Raw genomic sequence first — 24,793 nt, forward strand, 5'->3', positions numbered from 1 at the left:
AAGTCTATAATATATAACTAAACTATTGTTGTATGTAAATTAAATAAGGTTTTTAAAATATTTAATAAGCTTCATTTAAAAAGTAAATTAAAATGCAGAGCCCCCTCGGACCGGTGGCCAGGACCCGGACAGTGTGAGTGACACTGAAAATCAGCTCAAGTGCCACCTTCAGCACGCATGCCGTAGGTTGCCTACCCCTGCTTTAAAGCAATGTTTAGATATAGACAATTCATTTCTTGTCCCTTCTCCATAATAACATGAAAGACACCTGCAAAGTGCCGACTAGAACCTGCTTCCCACAGCTCCAACACACGCAAACTATTATAAAAACCTCTGTTGGTGGGAGCTGTTGGGTACTCAGCAGCTTTGAAAATCAGGTGACTTAAGTGACTTTACAGCACTGTAAATGATTACAAGGATAATTATCACTGCCCAGGAGATAACATCAAATTGCTTGACTTGTTATACATTATGCACTGTTTGCATCTCTTCAGTAAAAGAGAACTGTAAAAATAAAGATGGCATCAGACTAAACACTGCTGATTATGAGAGTTTGTGTCCAGGATACATGTATCCAAATAAAAGCTAATATCTACAGTGCCTCTCCTGGGGAGGGACACATACTCTGACAACTGAAAGAACCAGTGGAGAAGGTTTACCTCGTGCAGCTTTCCGAGTGTCCCTGTGTCCAGCCTGTCACTTTACCACAGCGAACAGGTCAGTAGAATGTGTTGGTTTGCCTGCGTCCTCAACTTCATTAGATTTATACAACTATTCAAAGGACCCAACTATTAATTTCTTGAATTCATTTTCTGCTGTAACTGAACTGGAGAAGTATCTGTGTAATTTCTCTTATGGAGAAAGCATCTGAGATTTTTGCTCACCTGGGAAATCCCAATTTGGAAAAGTTTTCCCTTAACTTTTTGAACATATTATTTAAAGAATAAGGCAAATGCTTCTCAGCATCTTCTGTTCCCTTTAGTAGTTTGCTTGTAATTTTCACCATTACAACACATTGTTGAAGAAAATTTAAAAATCGATATGTGGAAAGGAGGCTGCTACCATACCGTGAAAGCCAATCAAAAACCAGAAAAATATTGGGAAACATTCAAAATTTTGAAATTGATTCTGTTTTTCAGGATAAAAATGAACCAATTTTTCACCTTTTGTGAAATTTTTCATGATATTTTTGATTGAAATCCTCACTGAAACTGTTGAGGAAATTTTTCATTTACTCAAAACTGTCAATTTTTTACTGCAAACTGGGTCTTCAGTAAATTCCTTTTTTTTTAAATAGAAAAGTTCAATAATGTCCATTTTGGGTGAAAACAATTATTTTTTTGGGAGGGGGGGAAGAGAATTAAGTCCATTTTTCATCAATAAAACTTAGTTTGAAAAATTTCGACCAGATCTCTGGATAAGGGATACTTACAATTGCAAATGTCAGGTTCAATTTAAATCCTTCATTTTATAACGTATACATCCAAATTCTGGAGTGGACTGTAGTGATTTCTGATCTCGCTGCATTCTCCTGTTCCCTACAAAGCAGGCCCTGCTGCATTCTGAATTGATATTTGGTGGTTCAGCAAGACCATCCTTATCAATAGTTGCTAAGGGGCCAAACCCTCTTTCTCAAAGAAACAAATCCTATTCCTTTCTAGTGTGGTTCCATTGATTTCAGTGGGGCTGTTCTCACAAATGAAGTATGATTTAGTCCTACTTCATTATAGAAAAAGGGAAACAAATCAAAGCAATTGCTCACTTTTTAGAGCTCAGTGCTACCACTCAATGGGAGTATTGCCCAAGTAAGAACGACTGGATCAGAGCCTTAGGGTCTCTTCAGCAATATTGTTTTAAACACAGTTAGTTACATTTTGCCTGTTGACAGCCCTTCAGATCAATGAGGTCTGAAAAGTGCAATGAGGGGGAGGGTCAAACAACTGGGGAAAGTCAAAATCCGAGTTTATAATAATGAGAAGCTAGGTACAACCTTAACTATGTAACGGGTTTCAGAGCAGCAGCCCTGTTAGTCTGTATCCACAAAAAGAACAGGAGTACTGGTGGCACCTTAGAGATTAACAAATTTATTTAAGCATAAGCTTTCATGGGCTACAGCCCACTTCATCGGATGCATAGAATGGAACATATAGTAAGAAGATATATATACAAACGGAGAACATGAAAAAGTGGAAGTTGCCATATCAATTCTATTAATAGCTCATCTTAATTAATTAGTCTCTTAGAATTGGTGTGGCAACTTCCACCTTTTCATGTTCTCTGTATATATATCTTCTTGCTATATGTTCCATTCTATGCATCCGATGAAGTGGGCTGTAGCCCATGAAAGCTTATGCTCAAATAAGTTTGTTAGTCTCTAAGGTGCCACCAGTACTCCTTAACTATGTAGTGACACTAGTACCTTCATTATCTGGTCACTGGGTCAGGTATATAAACCAGATTGATCATGTCACACTTTTAATTAGTAGGAATTAGACTTGGTAAACAATATGACTGACTGTTAATTTTAAGTTAGTTTAACCAAAAAATAAGGTCTAACTTAATACTCTTAAATAGTAATCAGTGAACGATTTAACTTAAGCAGTGAAATATTTGTAAAGTAGTAACAAATTTTACTTTAGATTTTTATTTAACTTTACATGCCAGCAAGATATGGGAACAGCATAAAACTTACTAGTAAGGTAACTTTATCTAGACATCATAACAGAGAATCGACTATAGCTGTCTGTAGTCTCAGGGATGTTTCAAACTTGAGAAGAATAAGGTAAAAATACAACTTTCAGTGTACCAACAGATCTAAAATTCAGTAATCCTGGTGCTAAGCACTCTACACATTATTTATAAAGCAAAAAGTGTCAGCAATAAACACAGCAAAAAATATCTCTAGGCCAGTTAACCATCACACAAGGAAAATATATCGATATTTCTTCTGGGTATTTCCTGCACTAATACTTCCTGATGATGATTATTGTATTCATCCGGGGGCCCCCCAGTGTTCTGTACTACAATCAGGACTGGAGCCCCACTGTGCTAGGTTTTGTGCAAATACAAAGTAAAAAATGACCCCCTCCATGAAGAATGTCCAATAATTAGCATTTTTTTATTGTGAATGATACAAATACCTCTTACTAGGCTTCATTGCCTCCACAGACGTCATTAAATCTCACAGGATGAATGTCAATCCAGTGTCAGGCCCACAAAATTTCCTTCAATGCAGTCATATATCACTGGAAAAATCAGTGTGATAGAGGTTCATTGGGTACCTTCTCCTGATACACAGGTTAAACATTGGTGAGACAGCTCCTGCTGAGGAACAAGGAAAGAGTCCAGCTATTAAATAGTTATTGTGCCTTTGGGAATAAAGGTCAGATCATTTTTTTTAGGGGGTGCTACAGCAAATAGTGTGCAGGAAGCAAAACTTGTTCTAAAAAGAATAGATGCTGTGAAAAGGAGACAAAGCATAGGGTCTAGGAAACACACATCTGTGAGTTTTAAAAGACTTGATCAAGGAATGATTAGGGTGAGATTCCTAAAGACTGCAAAGTTGGAAATAAAGTGTAGGACTCACGGAACAAACTAGAAACTACAAAGCAGTGAATTAAACTGCATTAATGGAGGGAACCCTTGGAAAGTATCTTGAGGGGTGTGGTTGGAGAAGACCTTGTTTCGCTGAACAATAGCTAACATGGAATCATGCAGGAAGGTGGCCAAACTCACCTAACTCGCTGATATGCTTTGACTATACTAGTGCTATGGTAGGGGATATTCTGAGGATAAATAGTACTAGGATAGTCTATGAGCTTTCGAGAAAGTTCCACATCAAATTAGAGAAAGAGTTAAGCTAAGGTTAGAAACTGGAGGTGGAGTAAATATGGCGCTGAACAGAAAACCAGGACAAAGGGCAAAACTCACTCAGTGTGCCTTCATATAGTTACACATGGAAATAACTTGATCCAGAACACAGCTATAAATGATTTTTTTTCTATTTAATTCATAGATTTTTAAGGCCATAAGGGACCATTAGCTCATCTTGTCTGATCTTCTGAGTAACACAGGCCAAAGAATTTCACCCAGTTACTTTTGTACTGAGTCTAAGAACTATTTGATTAAAGCATATCTTCCAGAAACTTAAAAAGGGTTCATGAATAGGAGGGGTGGGGAGACAGAAAACAATGTGCATACCTTGATAGGCCTTTAGGTCGCCACTGGTAAATGTTCTGACTGCAAGATCTGCAGGGCAGGGCCTGTGTTTTATTCCATGACATGTAATGCTCTAGGTACACTTACAACACTCTCTGAGTACATCTACGCTGCAGGTAGGAGCATGCTTCCCAGCTTAAATAGACAAACATATGCTAGCTCTGCTTGAGCTAACATGATAAAAATAGCAGTCTAGCCAGGGATAGCTCTGGCGCGTCACCAAGTATATACGCAGAGTGTCTGGGTGGAGTTGCATTCAGGTGGCTATCCCAAGCTGATGCCTTTACTCCCCGCAGCTACACTGCATGTGCTAACTTGAGCAGAGCTAGTATATGTCCATCTACCCGAGCTGGGAGCATGTAATGGACCCTGAGTGTTCATTATGTGCATACCATTTGGCAAAAGGATTGAAGCCAAGATCTCCACGTTTGTGATAATACTAAAGAGAGAGAAAGAGAGAAGGCACATACATCAAGGAAGAATGTAAATGGACTCCGAAGCATTTGGGATCATTACTGTGAATTCAGATGGGAGATGTAGTACAATGTAAGACAAATGTAGACCTATCTTACAGCAAAGAACCAAACTGGGGAATGTGGCCCTAAGCTAGCAAAGTGTTTAAGCATGTGTTTACTTTAAGAACCTGAATAGTCCCACTGAAGTTAACACTAATACACATGCTTAATGTTATGGACATGCTTATGTGCTTTGCTGGATTGGGATCTATGTGATGAATGAGGTAGTCTTCTAGCACATTGACAGAGCCAGCTCCAGGCACCAGGTGCTTGGGGCAGGAAATCGGCGGCCAGTCCCTCAGTCCCTCTCTTCGTGTTTGAGCTGCTGCCGACATGCCACTGAAGAGGAAGAGACAGAGTGAAGGACCCGCCACCAAACTGCCACTGAAGAGAGTGGCTACCTCAACTTTTTTTTGTTTTTCTTTTTTCGCCGCTTGGGGCAGCAGAAAACCTGGAGCTGGCCCTGCACATTGATCAGGAAAAGTCTGTGTGGATGGTTGTGGAAACCTCTTGGAAAACATCAGCTAAGTACGTGCTACACACAGGAAAGTTAAAGAAATCAGGGTAGTTTTAGCAGGTGGAGAATACAAAGTGTCACCATTCTTGGATACGGACATCAGTGCGTGTTAAATGACACTGACTGACTTCAATAAGAATTGTGAGTGATTAGCACCTCTAAAGAGCAGTACACGCCATGGGATATACAGATCCACAGCCATGAAGCTGCAAATAAGATCCAAGATTAATGCTGCAGACAGCTAAGTTCTTAAGGACTTGGTGGTGCAAGATATAAATAAGCCAAATAAATGAATGGTTTTTCCAAACAGTGTGAGCCACTTTACAGACATTCTATTAAAAACTACAGATTGACCATGTTTATTAGAAGAGATTTGTACTGATTAATACACCAAACCAGAATTAGACTCTCTGTCTTTGCCTGTTTGTCAGACAACTTTCAGGATGATAACTGTTGTTTTTGTCTTTTCTTTTGTTTCAGGATCCACAACAACTATTCTATTTATTTTCCTACATGGTCTAAAACAACCTGACAAATCCTCTGCTACCATGAAGACTTTGCTTAAATTACAGAGTCTCAAATCCTTATGGATTCCCAAATCAAGTTGTAGGCTTTTCCATAAGCAGCCCAAGCTTCTTGCCCCAGAGCTGTTTTCACAGGATGAATCTATCAGGCAGGGTGAACAGCAAGTGCCCGAATACTTTAACTTTGCAAGTGATGTGCTGGATAAATGGTCTCAGATGGAAAAGGTAAAATCTCTGTCGTTGGGCAGAATAGAGATTTTATTTCTTTTTGAATAACTATTTTTGTCATTTATTTAAAAGACATATCAGTTTCTGAAGATAATTTGCATTTGAAATGATCATGCTTCTCATGCTTTATCATTAGACGGGCTGGGTTCCTTGGGCTTAATCTTGTTCACTTTTCTCCCATCAAAGTCCTATTGAGACTCCTTGCATAGATACAGCAGGAAGGTTAAGCAGGGCCAGCCCACAACTTTTGGCATTTGAGGTGAGGAGATCAAATGATGCCACCATTCCCCCTCGCTTGGGCCAAAACTTTGAAAGGTCTCAGTTCTGCCTTCTTCCTGTTCTTCTCCTCTCATGGTACTGCTCTGCTACCTACCCCAATAAAGGAGAACTAACAACTTAAAATATCTTGTTCAAAAGTTTTAAGTAACACTTAACTTTCAAACGCCTGACCAGCAAATGTAACTTTTCTTGTCTGCATTTTTATCTGTTTGAATAATCAAAGTGGTGCTTTCTGTGTCTTCTTGTTTGCAAAGATTTTAACTGATTCCTCAAGATCCACAGTCTGGGCCAGCTCATGCTCTATTGAGATGGTTGCAAGGCCGACCAGCCTCTCCTGTGTCATTGTGGAGAGTAGATGTATTTTTATTAGCTTCAGCTTGGAAAAGCTGTGTTCTCCCCTGGCAAGGGGGGAGGGATAGCTCAGTGGTTTGAGCATTGGCCTGCTAAACCCAGGCTTGTGAGTTTAATCCTTGTAGGGGCCACCTAGGGAACTGGGGTAAAAATCTGTCTGGGGATTAGTCCTGCTTTGAGCAGGGGGTTGGACTAGATGACCTCCTGAGGTCCCTTGCAACCCTGATATTCTATGATTCTAATTGTTATAGGAAGTGTTAGAAGTATGCACAGAGCAACAAAAGCATTTGAAAAGACAGTGGTCATCTTATTTGTGCACATATATTCCAGAACAGCCTTGGGAGTTGATCCTGCTGAAATGTATCTTGAAAGGGCTTTCAGTTCATCACCTAAATCACTAGCATCAATATCGTGCATGTCATCATGTATCAGCACCGTCTCTAGTGCCCTGCATTGCTGGTGTAGGCCTTCTTCAGGTATAGCAAGGAGTTTTGGAATATCATACCACATCTCAAATATACTGCTGTGTTCCTTGACCTGCATGAAACGTTATTCTACTGACTGTCTTGCACAATCTAGCACTTGGTTAAAGAATTCAACTTTGAATTGTTGTTTGGGGTCTCTTATGGGATTATCCTGTGCCTTGTAAACAAAATGTCTTCTTCTTCGGTGACTCTTGTATTCTTGAATGGGTGGGAAAATAGCTTCATTGTGAAGGTCCTCTGCTAACTTCAGTGCACTGTTCAGAACGTTTTGCAATCCCTCATCTGACCGGTAAGACTGTAGGTATGACTTTGCTTTGTCCAGTTGTTCCATTGCTCCAGATATATCGAGGTCAACACCTTGGAGTCTCTTGCTTACAACATTTATTTCAAACAGTGTGTCATGCCACAACATTAAAAGCCACACAGAAATTTGAACTTACGTATGTTTCTGGTGATTCCATTTCCCTCTGCAACTGTTCTCCCACGAACAGTTCCTGTCATAGCATTATCCTCCATAATGGCAACTATGGCATCATCTGTCTTCCCAATTTGGTGTTTGACAGGCTTTATTGCCTTCACTCGACTTTCCCATCGTGTGGCACAGAGTGGTTTCAGTGTTAGAGAGGATGTTCCCAGATGTTGCTTCAAAATTTGCCATTGATGAGTTGATGCAGAAAAAAATGCAGCACAGCACTCCACCATCTCTGTGCATCTAGAGCACAGAGAATACATATGAACCAGCAGCAGACACAATTTTCTACACTCTGGGTCCTAGTGGTGCCCCCACACAGTCTGGCACCTGAGGCGGCTGCCTAAGTTCACCTCATGGTAAGGCCAGCCCTGTACTGAGAGCTAACAAGCTACCTGTGCTCTGATGCCTGTTTAAACCCTTTATTTACTTAAGTGAAATAATAATGTCAAAGGTCCCATACAAAGTGACCTCATTTGACTGAGAGGGAAATCTTTCCCCAAGGCACAGCTATCTCTCTCCAGAATTCTAATAATGCACAGATTATCACGGAGGAAGTCCTTACCATCAATCAGCTCCATTGCTCCTTTTTGTTCTGAGTCCACCATGAAGGAGACAGAATTGTTCTTCAGCATTCTCATGTCATTTCATTTCACCCTGTCTCTGTTACCATCATTTAATAGATTCCCCTGACTCTGTGCCCAGAAAATGAGGTGTGACAGGTAAAGCGTTTCATATCATCTGATGCATCATAAGAGTGTTAATGCTGAGCATTAGAGACTTCAGGTGAAAGTCTGGGCAGGCTTTCAGACTCCTAGGGCTCCTAGGGTTAAACTCCTAGGGCTCAGAAAAAGTAAGATTACTGGAAGTAACTGGGGTTGATCCAAAGCTATGTGAGGTCAACAAGAGTTTTTCCAATGACTTCAATGGGCTTTGGATGATCCCCAATGTGCATGCCATGGGATATACAGATCCACAGCAAACTCATTGATAGATGCGCATCACAAGTTTGATTGACATTTGAAATGATCCTTTTTCTTTTAACCACTTGTGCCGTTTTGTAGGATGGAAAGAGATCATCAAACCCAGCCTTCTGGTGGGTAAATGGAAGAGGAAATGAAGTGAGGTGGAGCTTCGAGGAGCTGGGATTCCACTCCCGAAAAGTGGCCAATGTCCTCTCTGATATATGTGGTCTGCAGAAGGGAGACAGAGTTATGCTGATTCTGCCCCGGATACCGGAATGGTGGCTGGTGAACGTGGCTTGTATGAGAACAGGTCAGTTTCAGATTGCTCAGGTTGATAGATAGCTAAAAAAAAATGTTCAGAAAAGAAATGTATTAGTTTTCTTCTTTATGAAAAAAAACCAAACTATATACATTAATGAACTACTATACAGTTTTTGCCTACCAATATTGATCCAAATTCCTTTTTGGTATAAGCTGGGGAATAATTTTGGGGTATGTTCCCACACAGAAAATGATCAAATTAAAAATGTCCTCTTAAAAAATAATCTTATTGCTCTTCCAGGAATCAGCCTTGTTTTAGGGACCTCTCAATTAACAGCTAAAGACATTTCGTATAGACTTCAGGCTTGTAAGGCCAAGTGTATCATTACCAATGATATGCTGGCATCCGCAGTGGACGCAGTTGCATCTGATTGCCAGTTTCTGAAAACCAAGTTAATTGTATCCGAAGGCAGAAGAGATGGGTGGCTGAACTTTAATGAACTATACAAGTAAGTAGGCATTTGCAGTGCTACAATAACAGAATAGAAAACAAGGCTTTCTCAAAAGTACATTGTATCTGTTAGACACAGAGGCAGGCATTTTGCAACAGCCTTGCTGATGTTTCCAATTCAGACTTTGTTTTCTAACAGCAGTCTCTTTCCAGGAAGGTCCCTCCTCTCCTTACTTAATGGGCATTCTGTACATGAAATAGGGGCAGGAACTAGACCTAAGTTGTTTTTGTCTAATTTGGTCAAATGTCTCTATGGAATAATTGGCCCTTGGTGCTCATGTGGACATCTCCAAATCTCTTCCTTTTGAAAACTAGACTGGAAGTCTCACTGCAGAATTTCTTGCAGTATTTCTGTGCTTCCAAATTCTAGCCTGGTCAGCTAGATCACAAGAAAAACATTTCTAATAGTTGTTTGGAATTTCTGCGCCTATGTGGATCCAGGAAATACACGCAGTGTGATATTTTCTTTAAAGTTAATCCATTTTTTAAACTCTTGACATGTTTGGATTGAGTTTAGATCATATTTTGAACTTTTTTTTTTGAATGTGTTCACCCATAGGTAACTACCTGATTTATACCCAAATTCCTAACCTCCTTCTTAGCTTTCTGAGAATCACTGAAGTGCAAGTGATGATGTGGTATCCACATTTCCCAACTTGATTGTCCTACTAATATATCAATTTTTGCTTCCTACATGAAGCTTCCCTGGTGTCTTCCTTCTCTTTCTCCTCTAAGAAGACTCTACCATGCTGATGTCTCAATAACTTTTCTGTTGTTTAATTATATTAGCAGGATAGGATTTAATGCTGGATGAGAAATGAGACTAGAGTAAGGCAGGCTATCTGAAAGAAAGTCAGAGTTCTCTCCAGGGAGAAGTAATATCCAAAGGACAAAGGAGGAGCTTCATCCTGGATGGGAAAGAGGGCAGTTGCAACAGCAAATCCACATTTGCATGTCAAAACCTCAGCAGATTGCACCTGTGTCCGTTTTAGCCACCATTATATTCTATATTTTAAATAATATAATTTTTTGAAATTATTTTTTAAAGAGCACAACCTGCTGATCACATCTGTGTTAAAACAAAGATTCAAGACCCAATGGTTATCTACTTTACTAGCGGAACCACAGGTTCTCCAAAAATGGCTGAACACTCCCAGGGCAGTCTTGGTTTTAGACCTGTCATAAGTGAAAGGTAAGGACTGTGGCTCTGGTAGTTTTATAACATGGGGTCAAACTGAGTGTGAAGTGGAAAGCATGAGTCTGATTGGTGTATCTCAGTTATCTTGGCCAAAGGTCTGATTAAGAAGCACTGGGTAAGAAATATGCAATGTGTGGCTTCAATCCTCCTCCCTAGTGATATCACTGGCAAAACTCCCCCTGTCTAAAAGGGAAGTGGGATCAGACCTTATCTTTCCATTTTGAATTAAGGAATGACTCCCAGCATTTCTTGAGAGGGATTCAGGTGACAACCTACAACTGGAGATAACTCTAGAAGCACAGCTCTTATAGATACCACATGCATGGGGCTACAGAGCATCTTGGGATTGGACAGCTGTGCAAAGGCAGGAGAACTCAAGGGAGAGAGACAACTCAGTGGTTTGAGCATTGGCCTGCTAAACCCAGAGTTGTGAGTTCAATCCTTAAGGGGGTCATTTAGGGATTTGGGGCAAAAATCTGTCCAGGGAGTGGTCCTGCTTTGAGCAAGGGGTTGGACTAGATGACCTCCTGAGGTTCCTTCCAACTCTGATCTTCTAGGATTCTATGAACTCCATGACACAGATCACCTTTGCCCCCAGCACAATCACTGAGATCCATGAATTTAAAGAGTGGAATTCCCAGCCTCCTCTGTAGAATTCTCAATTTCTTCCTCTACCACCTTGTTTCCCCTCATGCAACAATGGAAGAACACAAAGGAAATTCACCCTGATAAATTCAGAGTCCCCAGCTCTCCCACATGGGTTATTCCTGGAAAAAGAATGGAGCCCACAAGCTCATCATGAGGCAATACCCTTGTTAATGCTTAATGTATATACATCTAGTTAAAGTTCTTGATTTCTAGTTCCATTGTCTATTTAAAAAAAAAAAAAAGCTTTTCCGTAACCACTCTTTTCTCTTCATATCAGATACTGGCTGGATTTGACTCCTGAAGACATGATGTGGTGCTTATCAGATACAGGCTGGATAATAGCTTCGCTGGGGTCTGTTCTTGATCCATGGGTTTTCGGATCATGTGTCTTTGTACATAACCTTCCACAGGTTGAATCAGCAACTATCCTAAATGTAAGAAAAAAAGCTGTCCTGTAGACTTGTTGAAGTTTCCCCATGTGCAAGGTAGACCTGAGAACAAATCTTGAATTAACTGAGCAGCTCCTATTAGGATTTTTCACTTCAGGTCAATCAAAATGTTTTGTTTAAATTTTGACCTTTTCTCAACTTCTTTTTCAAGTCAGGAAATTAGTCAAATGGACACAGGTTCAGTTTAGACAAATCAGTATTTTTGACAAAATAATGATTAGTTGAAAAGCTAACTCTAATCCTGAGGTCATTAATCTTTATTCATAGCATTCCAGAACATGAATGTAAAGTAACACTCAACAGCTGTAGTAACTAGTGACATTTCGGGGGGAAAGCCAAAAGAGAGCCAGAACGTTGGTACAGTCAATGAAGAGATAGTATTTGATAATATCAGTGATTACAGTAGTTTGAAACTGGAGAAGGAGCTCTCTCTACACTGGCTAAGGAGGAGGGTGAGATTGGGGAGTCGACTTCCCTTCCGTTTTTAGCAGAGAAGGGGGAACTTTCTCCCCCACACATTCTCCCGTACTCCCTTAGCTAATGTAATCTTTGCTGAAGTTCACATATAAACTTTGTTGATCTTGCTGTTTTATTTCACTAGACTCTCTCCAGATTTCCCATCACCGCTATCTTTGGTGCTCCGACTTTGTTCCGCATGCTGGTGCAGCATGATCTTACCAGGTACTTCAGCAAAGAGAAGACTTACTAACAATACTCACCTGGATAAAGTTTAATGAAGTCACAGTTCTAGGTGCTTGGCACAATATATTGAGTTTCATCAGTATAACCAGCATCTTCTGAAAAGATAGTTATGAGAAATGCGTGGGTTTTTCATAGTTTCATTATGAAAGATAAAGGATACACAGGATTTTCCACTGTTTCTCTCAAAATGTTGGGGTCAAAGCTGACATTCTTAGCAAAGCTCAAAGGGCAGGGCCGGCTCTTCCATTTAGGCAACCTAAATGGTTGCCTAGGGCACCAGGATTTGGGGGGGTGGCATTTTGCCACTCTCGGCGGCAATTCAGCAGCGGAGGGTCCTTCCGTACTCCGGGTCTTCGGCGGCAATTCTGCGGCAAGTCTTTCACTCGCTCCGGGACCCACCGCTGAAGTGCCCCGAAGACCAGGAGTGCGGAAGGACCCTCGCCTAGGAGGCCAAAAACCCTGGCTCCGCTCCTGTCAAAGGGGGTGAAGCCAAGTGCATCAAACTCAGAAACAATGTTCTCATGAATCCATTTAGAGGTACTCAGATTCCATGGTAATGGGTAACCTTCTGAAAACTTAAGTAGACTGAGCTGGTGTGTCAAGTTTTACACAGTGCTAACAACAGGGTCAAAAACACTAGTTAGTGCCCTGATTTCAGTGCTGGGAATACAACCCTCCAAAGATGGTCCTTCTGCACATGCAGTAGCAGGACTCATGAGTAATCTTGTGTAGTAAACTGCTAAATGCTAGCAAAAATTCTCTGCCATAAATTCAGTTATCAAAGGATTTTTGTTTTTCATACCTTAGCGATGTGTTTTTTCATAATGGCCCATTCATGTGACTGTAACTGAGTAGGAATGGGAACTGATTTCAGTGGCATACTGTACAGAGTTTAGCACAGGCATGTGTCCTTGCAGAATCAGGAGCTAAAGTAGCTGAAATCTCTTCTGCTGATTTCTGTACTCGAGTGAATTTAGCTCTTTCAACCAAGAGCTTTCCATTATTGTTTGTTGTCGTTTGCAAGCCCTATAGCTGCTGTGCTTATCACCAATAGCCACTGGAATCCAGTGACAGGCCCCTTTGCCCTCAATGGTCTTTCAGTGACTCTCATGATTTTTTAAATCCTTATTAAGTTACAAGTTCATGAGTCTGCAGCACTGTACGAGTGGAGGGGAGCCACTCAACCCAGAAGTGATGGAGCAGTGGAAAAGGACGACTGGCCTGACTATCTGTGAAATGTATGGACAAACAGAAACAGTACGTTCAAATGGGTTAATAATGTGTTTGTTAGTTTTAATTTTGTTTGCTTTTTTGAGTTGTATGGTTAAAAAAAGCCAAAAGGAAACCATTTGTTACTTACTTGAAATGTCAAAGAAGAGTCCATTAAAATACAGTAATGTATACATTCATGTTGATTTGAAAACATGGCTTTCTTGTAGAGATCAGGGAAAAGGTGGAGTTTTTTGTTTTTTCATCTTTCCGTAAAGATTTCTGAGAAAATCCTGAGTGAAGTGATAGGGAAGAAGGAGGATGTTGTTGCTAATATATAGGACTGGAGGTCAAGATAACTGGATTCTTTTACAGGTTGTTTCACAGACTTGCTGTGTGACCTCATGCAAGTTACTCCACCGTCCCAATCTTTAAAATACTTGCCTAGCCCACAGGATTTTTGTAACCCTTAATTCATAGCAGTTTGGAATTGGAAGTGGAAAATTAATGACTATAGAACCTGACTGAATATATGTAATAATTCTGCAGAAATAAAATTCTCTTTTTACAGGGAATAATTTGTTCGGTTTTCAAAGGGATGAAGATTAAACCAGGATCAATGGGAAAGACAGCTCCCCTTTATGATGCTCAGGTTTGTTAATACAACTTCCTGTCTTATATCAGTTTAAGTTATTTGCTTTACTGAAGTATGTTTTTCTTCTTCCAGATCATAGATGAGAATGCTAATGTTCTGCCTCCTGGACAAGAAGGGGAAATTGCCATCAGAATCAAACCTAAAAGGCCACTTGGTCTTTTCTCTAAGTACATAGTAAGGAACATGTTTTACCACTATAGGAAACTCCTATAATTCCATACTAGATACAAAGACCCAGATTTTCCTCAGATTTTATGCCTATTCACAAATCTCAAGGTATGCACTGGACTAACAGTCCTCCCAACTAAGGAGAATCTGAAGGAACTCTCTTCAAAGTAGAGATGGGACCAGGTTAAAAGAATCTAGATCCAGATTTCAATCATCTCAACATTTGGAGGTGTTTGGATCCAGAGTTTTGGTTCAGCACCTTTTAAAACTGGGCTCTGAAAGTCAAGCTGAAGTTCCATCTAGCACGTCCTCACCAATGACCCTGACTACACTGAGTATTATATGTGTAGTGTGCATTATTTGTGCACCTATAATGCACCTCCATGTGGATATAAATCTAAAGTTTTGAGCAGGTGATGAGGACATCTTGAAACCTGGACTTCCTTTCCTGACTGTGCCACCACCTTGCTGTGTGACATAGATAAATAAAAATATGTAAATAAAGGGTGTAGCAGAGCATGCCTCCCTATGTGTCCTGAAGAATTCAAGGAGGAATTTTGAAGCAGAATGCCCCCTGCATCTCCTCCTCTACTATGGACTATATCTAATTCTGAACCTCTGTCTGAACCTTTCCCCATCAATGAGGTGGAGTTTATAATACCCACCTTTGTACAACTCTTTGAGATTCTATTACCAAAGGTGCTATTTAAAGACAAAGGATTGTTATTTATTTCTCTTTCATTGTTGTACATTAATATGCTATACAGGTCTGATCACTTTACAGTTGTGTGTAAAACAGGAGAATTTATGATTATACTACACTAAAGATTTTTAACTACACTCAAGATTTTAATTGTCATTTGTGAAATGTTATCAGGATAACCCTGAGAAAACCGCTTCATCAGAACGTGGAAATTTTTTTATCACGGGGGACAGAGGGACTATGGATGAAGAAGGATATTTCTGGTTTCTTGGAAGATCTGATGATATCATCAATTCTTCAGGGTTAGTTTGTTTTACTGTTTTTTCAAGATTTCTGTATAGTTCTAGCATAATATAACAAGATTTATAAGAGAGAAACTGGTGATGAGTTTTTTGGCAAGAAGTAATTTACAAGGGGAATTACAATAATTTGAATGAATCAGACATAGTCTTATTCTGGCAGCATGCTTCAATGACTAGAGCATTAGACTAGGACTCAGGAGAGCTGGATTCTATCCTTGGCTCTGCCACTGCCCTGCTGTGTAATCTTGGTCAAGTCAGTTCCTGCCTCTGTTTCTCCTGCCACCCTTTGTCTGTTGGAGGAGGGAGTTTTTTGCAGCACACCTAGCACAACATGGGTCTGATTTTGGTTGGGTCCTTAGGCAATAATCAATTCTTTCATACCCCAGTACTGGTTAAAAGACCATATTCACAGCAGATTATAATTAAATACCTCCTTTTCCTCTCCTAGGTATCGTATTGGACCATCTGAAGTAGAGAATTGCCTTGATAGAGCACCGGCTGTAGTAGAATCTGCTGCTGTCAGCAGCCCAGACCCCCTCAGAGGCGAGGTAATGAGGTTGAGAGTGATGAGGAAAATATTTCATAGAGGCAAAACAGTTTGCGATTCACTGTACAAAGTGCAGCTGTTGCACAGCATCACGTCAGTGTGAACGGTCCTTTACCAGGGTGATAAACAGAAATCTATGTACATCCCTTTGCTCTATTTATTCATCTCCACAGTCTCTCCCCAAGAGATAATTATGGTGACAGACACTTTCTCATCAATAGACCTTCCTGCTACTAAGGGCTTGTCAAGACACCCAAGTTGTAACACTTTTTACAATACTGGTATACTTAAAGCAGTACAGCACCCTTTGTGTGGATGCAATTATTGGTAGAAATGTGCTGATATCGGTACAGCTATTCCCATACTGAAAGGGGAATAAGCTATACTGGTACAGGGCAACTTTATACTGGTATAATTGTATCCATACTAGTGGTTACATTGAAAAAAAAATCACACCCCACATCAGCATAGTTATACCAGGACAAAAACTGTGTGCAGACTAGGCGCAAGAGTGCCTTGAAAGCACAGTCCTGCCATTTTGGAGTGGAACTGTACTGCCTCAGTGTGAGTTGTGTGACCAGTGCATGCTCAGTGCTTCAGAGAAATCAAAGCTTCCTGAAGCTCCCACACAGCACAGTCACTGCAATCCCCCTTCCAGGTGCTCCTTCCTAAGCCCGACCAGCCCTGCTGCTTAGTGTGTGTGATGGGGGGAGCGAGGCCACGTCCATGCTTCCTAACCGGCATGGCCAGATTTGGAGATGGTGGGAGCACAAGCCAGGAGCAACCATTGTGATTGTGAGAACTACAATTGCATGTGACCCCGCACTGCTGTGAAGGGCAGAGAGGACAGTCCATGGACCCCTCCTGTCACTTACCTGCCTACACACAGGCTGATCACAGGCTGATGCTCAGTTTTAGAGACAGACTGGCTTCTTCACACATCTCTTAACTATCTTATGCTCTGGGAGCGATATTGCTAACTGAGAACTAAATCTAAAAATATTTATAAATCGCTGATGTCAGTTTGGTACTATTGATTTTACCCTGTAGGTGGTGAAAGCTTTTGTGGTCTTATCACCTGCCTTTTCCTCATGTGACCTGGAAAAATTAAGACTTGAGTTGCAGGAGCATGTCAAGAAAGTCACCGCTCCATACAAATATCCCAGAAAGGCAAGTACCCCCAAGTGGTGATTTTAACATGGGATACGTCTCCTTCTTAAATCTCTCCAGAATGAACCATTCTGGGTTTACTTAGAACTACAAAGTTCTTCTTCGAGTGATTGCTCATATCCATTCCAGGTAGATGTACGTGCCGCGCGTGCACGTCTGCCGGAAACTTTTTACCCTAGCAACTCCAGTGGGCCGGCAGGTCGCCCCCTAGAGTGGCGCCAGTATGGCACCTGATATATACCCCTGCCGGCCCGCCCGCTCCTCAGTTCCTTCTTACCACCGTGTCGGTTGCTGGAACTGTGGAGTGCGGCTTGCTGACCTCCACGTCCCTAGCTCTCCTGTACTTGTTTGTCGTTTTTGGTTGTAAATAGTTCCATAGTTAAGTAGTAGATAGACTGTTAGCATAGTAGTTAGTTAGAATCTTGTATATAGTTGTCTAACATCGCTTGCGGGTGGGCCTTTGCCCTCCCCGGCACCTGGCACCGGGCCCATGCCTGGCTCGCCGGGCTTCAAGCAGTGCTCGGCATGCAAGAAAGCCGATGCCTACGAGCGATCCCCACGACGCGTGCCTTAAGTGCCTGGGGGAATTGCACATCAGTGAGAAGTGCCGCATTTGCAAGGCTTTAAGCCTCGCACGAAGAAGGAGAGAGACCAAAGACTCCGCGCTCTCCTTATGGAAGCGGCTCTGTCTCCGGCACCGGCGGCGCAGTCAGCCAGTTCTACTCTGGCACCGGACCGCTCCGGCACCGGGAGCAGACTCACGTCCCTCGGCATCTGCAACACCATCCAGGCAGACCGAGTGGAGCGCACCGGCACCTACCCTGGCCACGGCACCGCCTGCAGGGCTGCTGTCGACTCCGGGCCCGGAAGGTCCGTCGAGTCCAGCCCCTCCTAGCTCCCCCTTAAGATCAGGGGCGAGCTCGGGTACCGTCTACGCCGGAGACCTTTGCCTCAGCTCGGGACTTGATCGCAATGACGGAGCTGTCGCAGCCTCAGCTGGCACCCCGGGACGGGTAACCTCCAGGGGTAAACCGATGCTTCGAGCGCTGTCTCCCGAGTCCCGGCACTGATCACCCCGGAGGCGTGAACGCTCACGCTCAGGGCTCCGCTCGGAGTCCCGGCACCATTCTCCCAGGCGGTACCAGTCGTACTCGCGGCACGATCGCCATCTGCACGGTCCCGGTCGGGCTCGTCTCACCGCTGGCACCGAGACTCAGGAGCGTTCACCTCGGCGTTCGGCTCCTCAGTTGACCTCCCGGCACCGAACCGGTGGTAGGTCCCGATCCCGATCGACCTCCCGGCACCGTGCCGGTGGCAGGTCCCGGTCTCCGCTGCCGTCCGGCACAGCGCTCATCGAAGGTCGCGGTCCTGCTCCCGGCACACGACATCGCTCCCGGTCCCGATCCGGATCCCGGCACCAATCATCACGCCGTTCCCGATCCCGGCACCGATGTGGGTTGGGGCACCGAGCCTCAGCACCGAGGGGAGCGTCAGTCTCGGCGCACAGAGTCGCATACCAATCAGGCTCAGCGCCTCCGTGGCCTTCTAGGGAGCCATCGGTCTCTTCCCAGACTGACAGCGCCTATGCCATGGGCCAGGACAGACACTCGGCCCTGTTCCAGGACCCTCCACCACAAGAGCGAGGGCCTCAACAGTGGGGGTTTTGGACCCCATGGGCGTATTCCCAAGCCCAGGGTCCACAACACATTACCCCCCGCCCTACGGGGGAACGCAGACCACCGGAGGTGACGGTATCTAGACTCCCTCACTCCCGGAAGCAGACGGCAGGTCCAGTCACCGGGACCCAGAGCACCCTCCAGAGATGGAGGTGCAGCCCCACACGGAACCCCCCGTGGACACTTTGTTGCCGGGGGTTTCCTCGTCCTCTTCTCCGGATGAGGCAGTGGCGGGTACCTCATCCTCCAGTCCTCCCCCGCTGGATCTTAGGGCACACCAAGACCTCCTCCGCTGGGTGGCACAGAACCTGGACTTGCAAGCGGAGGAGGTGTCTGAAATTGAGGACCCGGTGGTGAGCATCCTTTCTGCCGATGCGCCCACCAGAGTGGCCCTGCCTTATAAAGGACAATCCAGGCCAACGCCACTAACATCTGGCAATCACTGGCCTCCATCCCTTTGACCGCTCGAGGGGTGGAACGAAAGTACATGGCCCCCTCGAAGGGCTATGAATACCTATACGTGCACCCAACACCCTGCTCGTTAGAGGTCCAGTCGGTGAACTACAGGGAGCGCCACGGGCAAGAGGCCCCAGCGCCCAAGTCGAAGGAGGCGAGACGAATGGACCTCCTGGGCCGCAAGGTCTATTTGGCGGGGGCGCTACAGCTCCGGGTCTCAAACCAGCAGGCCCTCCTCAGCCGCTACTCCTTCAACTTGTGGGTAGCGGCCGGGAAGTTCGCGGAGCTCTTGCCTCAGGACACCCGCCAGGAGTTTTCCACCATCCTGGACGAGGGCAAGAAAGTAGCAAGAACATCGCTACAGGCCTCCCTTGATGCTGCTGACTCAGCCGCTCGGACCCTGGCCTCGGGGCTCACGATGCGCTGAATTTCTTGGCTGCAGGTCTCTGGCCTTCCACCGGAGCTCCAACATACAATCCAGGACCTCCCCTTTGAAGACCAGGGCCTGTTTTCTGATAAACAGACCCTAGACTAAAAGACCTCAAGGACAACAGGGTCATAATACGGTCGCTGGGAATGCATACGCCTGCAACACAGTGCAGGCCATTCCAGCAGCAGAACCACCAGCAGCAGCAGCGGCCGTACCCGCAGTTCCGCCCGCGGCAGGACCTCTCTAGGTGCCGCGGCAGGAACAACCGCCGCAGGCAGTCCGGTGGCCAAATAAGCAGAAACCAAGGCTCCGCCAAGGCCCCTCCAGGGCCTAAGACTTCATTTTGAAGGTGCGCCTGAGGGCGCAGTACCAGTTTCCCCATCCGGATCCCTCCCCGCAGTTTTGCAACCGCCTTTCTTTTTCCTCCCGGCATGGACCCGAATAACATCGGACCATTGGGTCTTGCGTACGGTACAGGCCGGTTATCGCCTGCAGTTTTTTTTTCGCCCCCCCCCCCCACCACCATCCCCGTCCCTCTTCAGGGACCCTCTCATGAGCAATTCCTCCGTCAGGAGGTGCACGCGCTCCTTGTCAAGGGAGCCATAGAGGCGGGTTCCGGAAAACGAGAAGGGCAAGGGGTTTTATTCCCGCTACTTTCTAATCCCCAAATCCAAGGGCGGCCTCAGGCCCATCCTCGACCTGCGGGAACTCAACAAGTATATCGTGAAGTTGAAGTTCGCATGGTATCCTGGAACCATCATCCCATCCCTGGATCCCGGAGACTGGTACGCCGCCCTCGACATGCAGGATGCTTACTTTCACATCTCCATTGCCCCCCAACACAGACGTTTCCTCCGCTTTGTGGTCGACCGCCAACATTATCAATTTGCGGTCCTTCCATTTGGCTTCTCTACGGCCCCGAGAGTGTTTACAAAATGCATGGCAGTCGTCGTCGCACACCTTCGACGTTGCCGCATTCACATCTTCCCCTACCTGGACGACTGGCTGATCCGAGGCACATCGGAGTTGCAGGTCCGCGACCATGTCGACAGGATCAGCACCCTCTTTGCTGCCTTGGGCCTCGTCATCAATGTGGACAAGTCTACTCTGCTCCCCACGCAGCGGATAGAGTTCATCGGGGCCGTTCTGGACTCTACCCTGGCCAGGTCCTTGCTTCCCTTGCCCAGGTTCCAGTCGCTTGTCGGCCATCATTCTATTCTTGCAGGTGGCCCTGCTGACCTCTCTACGAACATGTCTGGCCCTTCTAGGCCACATGACAGCCTGTACGTTCGTAACGGCATATGCCCAACTCCGCATGAGGCCTCTTCAATCATGGCTCATTGCGCAGTATCGGCCGGCCAGACATTGGTTGGACACAGTCGTCACCGTTCCTCAGAGGGTGCTGGACTCCCTTCGCTGGTGGCTGGACCAGTTCGTAGTCTGTGCGGGGCTCCCGTTCCATCTGCCCCAACCCTCGGCATACCTGACCATGGACGCCTCAGATCTGGTCTGGGGGGCACACTGCGGCACCCAGAGAACTCAGGGCTTGTGGACACCTCAAGAGATCAACCTCCATATGAACATACGAGAGTTGAGAGCGGTCCGCCTTGCTTGTCAAGCATTTGTCCATCTCCTTCAAGGGTCGTTGTGTCGCGGTGTTCACCGACAACATGACGACCATGTTTTACATCACAAGCAGGGCGGCACCAGGTCCTCTCCCCTGTGTCTCGAGGCAATGCGCCTCTGGGAGTTTTGCATAGCCCCATTCGGTTCACCTTTCCGCCTCCTATCTCCCAGGAGTGCGGAACACTCTAGCGGATCGGCTGAGCAGATCCTTCCGTTCGCACGAGTGGTCCTCCGTCCGGACGTTGCCCTCTCACTCTTCCAGAGGTGGGTCATCCCCGGATGGACCTCTTCGCGGTCCAGGCAGAACAGGAAGTGTCGAGCATTCTGCTCCTTCCAGGGTCGGAACCAGGGTCTCTAGCAGATGCATTCCTGATCCCATGGACAGCCTACCTGTGTTACACATTCCCTCCCGTTCTGCTGATACACAGGGTTCTCCTCAAGGTGAGCAGAGACAGAGCCCGGGTGATTCTCATAGCTCCAGCCTGGGCCAGACAGCATTGGTACCCCATGTTGGTGGACCTCTCAGTAGCCAACCCAGTTACCCTGCCCCTACATTGGGACCTGATCACCCAGGACCACGGCAGGCTCTGTCACCCGGACCTTCCGTCTCTACATCTTACGGCATGACTCCTGCGTGGTTGACAGGCTCCGAGTTGCGCTGTTCTACCCCAGTTCGGGAGGTTCTCATGGGCAGTAGAAAGCCTTCCACCAGGGCGATTTACTCAGCTAAGTGGAAGCGTTTCTCCTGCTGGTGTTCAGAGAAAGCTCTTCGCCCTATGGAGACTCCCGTCACTGCTATTTTAGACTATATCTGGTCCCTCAAGACCCAGGGTCTGGCGTTGTCATCTCCGCGTTTCACACCTGGAATGGATGGATGTTCTGTCTTCTCCCACCCTATGGTGGCGAGATTCCTGAACGGCCTGGAGTGGCTCTATCCACAAATCCGCCCTCCGGCCCTTCATGGACCTCAACCTGGTCCTAACTCGGCTCATGGGCCCTCCATTCGAGCCATTAGCTACTTGCTCCCTGCTCTACCTCTCGTGGAAGACCGCCTTCCTAGTGGCCATTACCTCAGCTAGACGAGTGTCAGAGTTGAGGGCCCTCACAGTGAACCCACTGTATACCATCTTCCATAAAGACAAGGTGCAGCTGAGGTCTCACCCCTGCCTTCTCCCCAAGGTGGTCTCAGCTTTCCATGTTACCAAGAGATTTTCCTCCAGTCTTTTTCCAAAGCCCCATTCGTCTCGCAGGGAGCAACAGCTCCACTCGCTAGATGTCCGTTCGGGCGCTAGCATTTTATGTGGACAGGACCAAGCCCTTCCACAAGTCCCCCCAGTTATTTGTGGCAGTAGCGAAACCGGGTCAAGGGCTGCCGATTTCCTCCCAGAGGTTATCTTCCTGGGTTACCTCCTGCATCAGGACCTGCTACGACCTGGCCCATGTTCCGATGGGCCGTGTGACTGCTCACTCCACCAGAGCACAGGCATCATCGCTGGCTTTCCTTGCCCGGGTGCCAATCCAAGAGATTTGTAGGGCGGCGACCTGGTCATCGGTCCACACATTCGCTTCCCATTACGCCCTGGTTCAGCAGTCCAGAGATGATGCGGCCTTTGGCTCTGCAGTACTCCAGGCCGCGACCTCTCACTCCGCCCCCACCGCCTAGGTAAGGCTTGGGAATCACCTACCTGGAATGGATTGAGCAATCACTCGAAGAAGAAAAGACGGTTACTCACCTTTGTAACTGTTGTTCTTCGAGATGTGTTGCTCATATCCATTCCACATCTGCCCTCCTTCCCCACTGTCGGAGTAGCTGGCAAGAAGGAACTGAGGAGCGGGCGGGCCGGCAGGGGTATATATCAGGTGCCATACTGGCGCCACTCTAGAGGGCGACCTGCCGGCCCACTGGAGTTGCTAGGGTAAAAGTTTCCGGCAGCATGCACGCGCGGCGCGTACACCTACCTAGAATGGATATATGAGCAACACATCTCGAAGAACAACAGTTACAAAGGTGAGTAACTGTCTTATCCTTCACTCATCTAAAAGAGAGAGATCAAGATTTAGAGGGGACCCTTTGGTTCAGGGAAACTTTCCTAAATCTCATTTATTTTTCTCTTTCATACATTTTAATAAAATTGTTTGTTAATAAATGTACCCCTGTACCTTTAAAAATATTCCTGGGCCAGGTAGAATGTCCTAGTTAGATATTCCCCATGTTCCAAACTAGGGTAAAATCATCAGCTTCTTACTTAGCTTTTACCTACTCCTTACTCAGGAAACACTCCAGGGATGTCAGTGGAAATTTGCCTGATTAAAAACTGATGAACGATTTGTCCCTTTGGCTTTGGAGTAAACATATAGAGACAGCCCTGGAAGTATCCATCTTAGGTTTCTTACAAAACCCAGAGCATCTTGGGAAATTGTATGTGCAGTCAGTTAGGGCACGTCTACACGTACAGAACTGCAGTGGCACAGCTGTACCTATGCAGGCAGCTGTTTTGCTGCAGCGATTAAGTGAAGACACTCTATGCTGACAGGAAAGAGCTCTCCCATCGGCATAATAAAAACACCTTCTTGAATGGCAGAAGCTATGTCGGTGGGAGGAGATCTCCTGCCAACATAACGTTGTGCACATGAGCACTTATGTTGGTTTAACTTATGTCACTCAGGAGGTGGTTTATTCACACCTCTGAGTGACATAAGTTATGCCGACAAGCTGTAGTGTAGACATAGTCTTAGTTAGTGCTTGATTCTGGAACCTGTCAGGCATGTAGCCCTGACTCATGTGAGTCCTCCCATTCTTCCATATGGGGTCAGAGCCATCAATGCAAAAAAAAAAAATCCCAAAACATCACTGGAAGCATACTAAGTTGTTTTGGTTTTTTTATTAGATGGAATTCGTCCAAGAGCTACCCAAGACAATCACCGGGAAAATCAAGAGGAATGAGTTAAGGAACAAAGAATGGGGGCGAATGTAACATTGTTGAGAATTTAATATAGCTTCTTTCACTCCAATGTTGCCATGCAAGTTGTAACAGTTCTCAGGGTGCCCCAAACTGTGTTACCTTGTTCTCTTCCTCTTTCCCCCCGCACTGCCAGCGAGAGAGAGACTTGCTGATGCTTAACCAGTCTGTTAATCACCCAAACAATCTCCTCAGGGCAATGCAAGTCCTCATTTTTCTTTGCAGATTAACAATAGGTGCACCCTAGTCCCCGAACCACCTTTGCAGTGTTCCCCTGTGATAGCCAGCCTGACCGGGGATGGTCTCTAGATAATACTTAGTGCTGCCATGAGTGCAGGGGACTGGACTAGATCACCTCTCGAGGTCCCTTCTAGTTTTATGATTTTATGATTCTGAGCTGCTGTTACAGAAATAGAGAACCATTTGCTAGTTGGCATTGAGAGGTTCTTGGGGTGTCACAAGTGTCTCTGTGTTATAATTGCCTTTTTTCTATTGGATTTTTCCAATATCATAAGAACCTAGATTACCTGGAAAATTTAACAGAAGGACCCAGGCTGCAAAATTGAATCCT

General features: G+C 45.2%; 1 protein-coding gene across 1 annotated transcript; it reads left to right on the plus strand.

Annotated features, from left to right (window-relative positions):
* Positions 1–5,798: 5,798 nt before the first annotated feature.
* Positions 5,799–24,237, plus strand: LOC115658615 (acyl-coenzyme A synthetase ACSM4, mitochondrial-like). The gene is made up of 13 exons (XM_030577825.1): positions 5,799–5,999; positions 8,651–8,861; positions 9,114–9,321; positions 10,372–10,515; positions 11,447–11,603; positions 12,220–12,299; positions 13,454–13,577; positions 14,101–14,181; positions 14,257–14,358; positions 15,230–15,357; positions 15,806–15,905; positions 16,955–17,074; positions 24,151–24,237. The coding sequence occupies exons 1-13, from the start codon at positions 5,799–5,801 to the stop codon at positions 24,235–24,237; spliced, it is 1,743 nt and encodes a 580-aa protein (XP_030433685.1).
* Positions 24,238–24,793: the final 556 nt, after the last annotated feature.

This window comes from Gopherus evgoodei, chromosome 10, assembly GCF_007399415.2.
Source record: "Gopherus evgoodei ecotype Sinaloan lineage chromosome 10, rGopEvg1_v1.p, whole genome shotgun sequence".
NCBI lineage: Eukaryota > Metazoa > Chordata > Testudines > Testudinidae > Gopherus > Gopherus evgoodei.